Genomic DNA, 6,797 nt, shown 5'->3' with positions numbered 1-6,797 from the left:
TATTTGAGGGTGTGTTGTGGGAGAGCGGGACCCAGTAGTAAGTAATCTTGTAGCACCACTTGTAGTACGCAAATTTTAACCGTTTATCTTGACAATCAATGATTCAGATATGTAAAATTAACAATAAATCTGATCTATCAATTGAGAAAACATACGCAATGAATCTGAACTATGAATTGAGAAAACAGACGGTCTGAATGGTCACAACACTCCTGTAGTGACTTACTTACTTCCGGATCCCGGGTTCGTGTTTTGGTGGTGGCTCCAGATACCCACACAAATTTTGCCAAAAAAAAAAAAAAAACAGTTATTGGAATCTCGCCGTTTATTACTTTATTTAGTCCCGTAGACGACGCTACAGCAAAAGGACCATCGAAAAAAACGGGGGGCTTTGGAAATCCACAAAAAAAAAAAAAAAAAACTCGGTCAAGTCAAAACCCTCCCTTTTAGGAGGAGGAAACGTGTCAGGCATTTTCCCTTTTCTGGATTTTATCCAAAAAAATAGAAAAAATTCTTGGATTTTTTTTTTCCCAATTGTTTTGATATATCTATATATCTGTACGCATGTAAGGGGGGGAAAAATCGATTCGTCTTTGTTCAACCTAGTTTGGATCTGGAAACTGGTTTATATAAAGGAGGAGGAAAAGCATGTGCTCGTTTTTCTAGGGTTTTGTTTGCCTGGACGTGCTTCGGAACACCATGAGGAAGAAGCTTGACACCCGTTTTCCCGCCGTGAGTGAACCTCTCTCTCTCTCTCTATATATATATATATGTGTGTGTGTGTGTGTACATATCTTCGGTTTATGTTCGGATTCGTTGTAGCTCTGCTTTCTTCATATTATATAGATAAGGCCACTTAAACGCTAAAGCTGTTTTCTGGTAGATTTCCGGTGTTTGAGTTTGTTTGTGGGTTGAAATTGCTCATAGTATGCTTAGCCTCTGATTAATGGTAATAGAATAAACAACGAAAGAAAGATATATGTTTATCTTCCCTTCACAAAAAAGTGCATAAACACGAGCAAAATGAAATTGAGAGAGAGAGAGAGAGAGAGAGAGAGAGAGAGAGAATTTACATCAATGGTAGTTCTGGAGAATTTCCTAGAAATTACACTTGTGGAATTAAACTCGTGAAATATGCCTTCGCAACGAATAGAGGCGATGGAGTAGGTTATTCCCATGTTGGAGCAAGTGTTTTTTGTTTTGTTTTTGTATTTTCTTCGTGGCCACGTGGACTCGAGTATGAAATGGGTGGGTGTTGGGTATGATGCGTGTCCAATACATTTTTAATTCTCTTGCCTAAGGACACAGCGGGAAGAACTAGGTCTCTAAATGATCTTCTTTTACTTTCTAGGGGGAAATGTTGTTTACAAGGCAACATGGTATGCAATGCTTTACGTTGAAATTGCATGACTAAATAGGTGATAAACTCGTAGTAGATGATCTTTTACTTGTATTTTCCTATAATAGGTTTTTGTGATTCGATTTTGTTCACAACTATTTTCTAGTATGTTGAATGCGGAAATAATTTCTTTTTGTATTATGGTATACTCCCTCCATGCCATTTTAAATGTCTCCTATGGGAAATTTGGTGTAAAAAACAAATAATATGTAGAAATATATTTATTGGGGGGTTTGAAAATGCACAGATTCCCGTTGGGGACATTGAAAATGGGACAGAGGGAGTAATAAAAACCTATGCCTATTTGTGCTTCCATGTTTTCCGTAAGATATTTGAAAGGAATATAACGTGCCAGGTGGAAAGGTACTTGCATAATATTCCAAAATAAAAGCATTCATGGCGTATGGCCACTCAGATATGTTTACCATTTAACTTGATGCTCTCTTGAAGATGGCAATACGATCTATGGAAATGTAATTAGTGTATTGTTAGTGATGAATGATGATTATTTATGAATCAGAAGATGAAAATTGGAGTTTGCTTGCCTCATTCTTTATGTTTCTTAGAATTTCCGCCTGTGGGTATATAGGTTCAGAATGTTACCTGGCATGTGAAGCGCCAGTAGAAATGTGGTACACCTCATGCTCTAAAATGTAGTATGACAGGGTGGAATTGTCTTGTTTACATCATTCAAAAGTTTTAAAACGTTCAGAGAAACTTTCTTTTAACATTTAAACCTCCACTGGGATGGGTTGTCTTCTTTTGCAAATCAAAAGTATGCAGACATTCCTGGAAGTAATTATATGCTCCTTTTCTAACGACGTTTCGTGTTAAACTCGTTCAAAAAGTTAAATAACGTTTAGAGAAACTTTCTTTTTAACATTTAAACCTCCACTGGGATAGGGTTGTCTTCTTTTGCAAATCAAAATTATGCAGACATTCCTGGAAGTTATTATATGCTATTTTTCTAATGAGGTTTCATGTCAAACTCATTCAAAAAGTTAAATAACGTTTAGAGAAACTTTCTTTTAACTTTTAAACCTCCACTGGGATAGGTGTTGTCTTCTTTTGCAAATCAAAAGTATACAGACATTCCTGGAAGTAATATATGCCCCTATTCTAACGACGTTTCGTGTCAAACTCCAATCTCCCTCCATACATTTGATCATTTTTCCTGCAATGGAAACCTCTTAAGAAATAACTGCAAGTGACTCGGGATCCTTTTTGTTCGCTAAGTTTATTGATTTGGAACAAAAGTGTACCACGTCTTGGAATGTTGCTTGACTATTAACTTTTTCCGGTGACACCAATTTTTAGACTGTTCAGTGCTGGGAAAAACCCTTGGAGAGTCTTTATAAGAAGTTAAATAATGAAGAGAGGACACAAAAACAGCGGCTGCCGTGTAGGTGGGAATTCATGAGAGAGGATATCATGGCCTTAATGTCTCATAAGTGGGGCCATGTATGGTAAGTGGTAAGTGTGCACTTGCACATTTAGCTTTGGCCAATCAAATGGCAGAAGCTGAATGATGTTAGGAGAGATACCATGTGCTGCAATCTTTTACGATCTGCCACAAGGTATAGACTAATAGACCCACTAGCTAGAACATGACACTCGATTAGTCCGAAAATAGATGGATCACTGTGGAGTCTCCCACTTGCTAGAATCGTGGCAAGGCACTAGCTCCTTGAAGCACCATACTGATTCCTCACCGTACTGTCACAGTTCAAAAATGGTAAGTTTTGTGGGTCCATTTAATGTCTTAGACACATTGACATCGCCAGGTTGACCATCTGTTGGCTGTATTAAAGCCTGTTTGAAGTGGTTGTAGTGTCAGAGTTAATTCTCTTTTTCGTTGTGGCTATGTGAGATTATAGTTTAGTATGAGCAGCTATTTATTTTGGAAATCTGGTAGTATATTCATTAGTTTAATTCTTATGTGTCGAACGTTCTTGCTGGTTCTTCTACAACAGAATTGAGGAACCCTTTTTGGAAATAATACGTCTTGTGCACTACTGGTTGATGAAGTCTGGATCTTTGCATTAATATGTTGTTTCACTTATGTAACCTTTTTTCCGCTAATCTGCCTGGGTTTATGTCACATTACCAGTGCAAGGATGACATACTTTCCATGTCACATTTCTTTGTTTGGTAAATATGATGGCTTGATCTTGTTTCTGGTTGGTTGTTAAGTTTCTTTAAAAATGTGATTATTGAATTGTTCCTTTCCAGGCTCGAATAAAGAAGATAATGCAAGCTGATGAAGAAGTCGGGAAGATTGCTATGGCTGTACCGCTTTTAGTTTGTAAGAAAAGTTGTCTCAACCTGTCTCTATCTTTTCTTTTGTATTCAATATCACCAATCATATCTCCTTCACATGCAGCTAAAGCATTGGAACTGTTTCTTCAAGATCTTTGTGATCGGACGTATGATATCACCCTCCAGAGGGGAGCGAAGACTGTGAATTCTTTTCATCTGTAAGCTGTTTACTTTTTCTTATTTTAAAAGTTTCTTCCCTATAATTTGTTTTGTAAAGCCTAGGAAAGAACTTAAATTTGTAATTTTTGAGGGGATACTCCTCAGTCTTGTTTCTTGGCATGCATTCCTATTTGTGAGGATTGCTTTGTTACATCTTACTTTTTTGGTGGAAGCATAACAACGGGTCTCCTATTATTTGATGAGATTGAAATAGTTTCTGTCCAAAACCATGTTTCATGGAGTCAGGTTCGCGTGGGGGTACATGTATGTATTTGCTATTTTTATTAATTTGTGGCTTTTCTTTCATCTTCTAGGGTAAATGATGTTTATGGGGTGGCAAGGTAGGGGAGTTTATGCATAGTTTAGAGGAAACGTGAAGTGCTAGATATGCTTACTAGCAACACGCGTAACAGAACATTCTATACCCTTAATCCAGTGTCGTGTTGAAAGTGAATCTCTCTCTCTCTCTCTCTCTCTCTCTCTCTCTCTCTCTCTCTCTCTCTCTCTCTCTCTCTCTCTCTCGTACACACACGCCCGCGCGCACACTTGCACACTCATCCACAAATACTCAGACATGGACTATACACAACTACACATAGTTAGAAGAATGATGCCAATTTGTTTTTGTTTCAACACTCATACTGCTTTCTTCATTTTCTTGTGCTATTTTGATGTTTGGTCTTGATTATTAAACTTGCAGAAAACAGTGTGTACAAAGCTTTAATGTGTTTGATTTCCTGAGAGATATCGTGAGCAAGGTTCCTGATTTAGGTTGTTCAGATGCTTCTGGTGAGGACCGATCTGCTGCCAAAAGAAGGTGTGACAACTTATGATCTTCTAATATTAGTAGAGATTAGTATATGAGACATCATATTCCTTGATCTATAACACTCCTTTTAAATCAGGAAAGTTGCTGACAATGAAGAGCATGACAGTGATGACGAGTTAAAGAGGGTGAGGATGGTAAGTCATTTTGTCTGCTGTAATTTCCCATTGAACTGGTTTTGTAGTGCTTCATTCCTCACCCACAAACTTGTTGGAAATCATGTGTTCTCATCCTATCCACATGGGGTTAATTGCGAGTTTCTTTGCACCACACTTAAAGCTTATGTTTCTGTATTCACCAATGGTTACCAAAGCTTAAGGAAATGAGCCAAATGATAAATTATAAACAAGGCAATACGCTCTCCTGCGTGCAACCCTTTCTTTGCACCTGAAGATGGAGCATCCATATAAATTCAGATGCAGAATGCTAAGGGGCAATAAATGCAAGCAGAGAGTCTTGAATCCAAAATCTCCCAGCAATGAAGGCTGTAAAACTATGATAGTTCAACAACTCAAACTATCAAAAAAGGGGCCCAGCAATCTAAATAGAATATATGATAGTTGGCTCTCATACAAATTGACATTTACACCCTGATGATATATTTATTTTAAGGCAAGATAATCAACAATTAAATAAGCTTTCGTTGATTCTAAGCTCAATGGCAAGATAATTCTTGATCAAGGAAAAGCTTTGTTTTTGTTAATAGGTTGGGGGAAGAAGGCTATAAAATTGAAACTTGGATGTGCAAAGACGTTGGTAATTATCTAATGTTGCTTTTTTTTCTGTGACCTAAATGGTGGTTGTTTGTGCACTTGCAGCACGAGACAGGCCACACCAGCAGTAGTGGAAGAGGAAGGGGTAGGGGTAGAGGTAGAGGCAGGGGTAGAGGTGGTCGAACAGTTGAAAAAATTGAAGGTGATCCAGACATTTCTCATCACAACGAGGATGACAAGCAAAATGTTGAAAGGCTGGATAATGGTGAAGCTCATGACAGATCAAAGCAGAGTATTGCAGTTTCTAAGGATGCAGGAGCAACAGCTCGAAATTTCGACCTCAATGTTGACTTGGACGAGAATGGAGATTCAGCAACTGTGTTAGCTGCTACCCCTGCAGCAACCTCATCAGCAAAGCCTGCTTTTGAAATGAAGCACGAAGAATATCCTGGATGGTCCCTTGCTGACATGGAGAAAATGGCAATTGATCCTGTTCAACTTGCCAATTTAAATACAAGGATGGACGAAGAGGAGGAAGATTACGATGAAGAAGGTTAACTCAATGAAGAATCTCCAGGTCTTTGCGGTTACTTAGAGTACACATGTTGGTAGTTCCTTAAATCTCTTGTATACATAGGAATAGGTAGTGGATAGCTCTGAGACAGGTAGGCAATTTAGGGAAATGAGGAAGGAAATTGAACACAGCACTCTGGGTGATATTTACCAAGGGGAGGTTTTTGCTTTTGGCATTTCTAGAAGCTTGTATAATATGTTTCTATACTGTTCTCTAACAGCAATGATCTCAGATATGTTCATTTCCCAGAAAATATGGTAAAATCTTATCCAAGTTGTGTAATCATTCCCTTGTTTGAGCCAGCATACTGGTCCACTGGTCTTTCTTTTCAGGTTATATCCTAACTTGCGCAAGGCATTAATACGTTTTTGTCGGAATTCCTAGTCAAAGGGATCGATCTCACAACCGGCTCAGCCAAAGGCGATCCGCACATAGCCGTTAGATTAGATCCGGAGTGGAGGATCTTTGCTATGCTATGAAGGTGGGAATGACTCCATTTCTCTTACTAACTTTCAGTCTGTTTTTTTGGGTGCCAAGTTCCAGCATCTGAAATGGAGTTGGCTTTGCATGGAAATGGCCGATGCATCAGAGGGATGTGTGGTTGCCTTTTGTTATGTGTTCATTGGTAAGATCTCATGTTCATTGTTGTGCTTGGATGAATTCCCTGCAAATTGCTCTCTATTTTAGTTTCTCTGATGATCCAATGGCTGTTATGTTTTTTGTCAACTGAGTGTTTACTGAATGATAGAAATCATAAATAGTTTCCTGGAGCAAGCATCTTAAATTATCTACTACTCCTATGTTGTA

The 6,797-nt window shown here is 38.3% G+C and overlaps 1 protein-coding gene across 1 annotated transcript; it reads left to right on the top strand.

Annotated features, from left to right (window-relative positions):
* The first annotated feature begins 362 nt into the window (after window positions 1–362).
* Window positions 363–6,272, top strand: LOC131312509 (uncharacterized). Its single transcript, XM_058340326.1, has 6 exons — window positions 363–732; window positions 3,632–3,704; window positions 3,783–3,876; window positions 4,578–4,694; window positions 4,783–4,840; window positions 5,522–6,272. Exons 1-6 carry the CDS (start codon window positions 700–702, stop codon window positions 5,972–5,974), a joined length of 828 nt encoding a protein of 275 aa, XP_058196309.1. The 5' UTR covers window positions 363–699; the 3' UTR covers window positions 5,975–6,272.
* Window positions 6,273–6,797: the final 525 nt, after the last annotated feature.

The sequence above is a fragment of the Rhododendron vialii genome, chromosome 13a (genome assembly GCF_030253575.1).
Source record: "Rhododendron vialii isolate Sample 1 chromosome 13a, ASM3025357v1".
NCBI lineage: Eukaryota > Viridiplantae > Streptophyta > Magnoliopsida > Ericales > Ericaceae > Rhododendron > Rhododendron vialii.
This window is presented reverse-complemented; position numbering and strand designations above follow the sequence as displayed.

Coding starts and splice junctions, on each gene's coding strand:
- LOC131312509 (XM_058340326.1), top strand. CDS start 700: ATGAGGAAGAAGCTTGACACCCGTTTTCCCGCC. Junction 733..3,631: donor TTGACACCCGTTTTCCCGCC/GTGAGTGAACCT, acceptor GTTCCTTTCCAG/GCTCGAATAAAGAAGATAAT. Junction 4,695..4,782: donor CGATCTGCTGCCAAAAGAAG/GTGTGACAACTT, acceptor CTTTTAAATCAG/GAAAGTTGCTGACAATGAAG.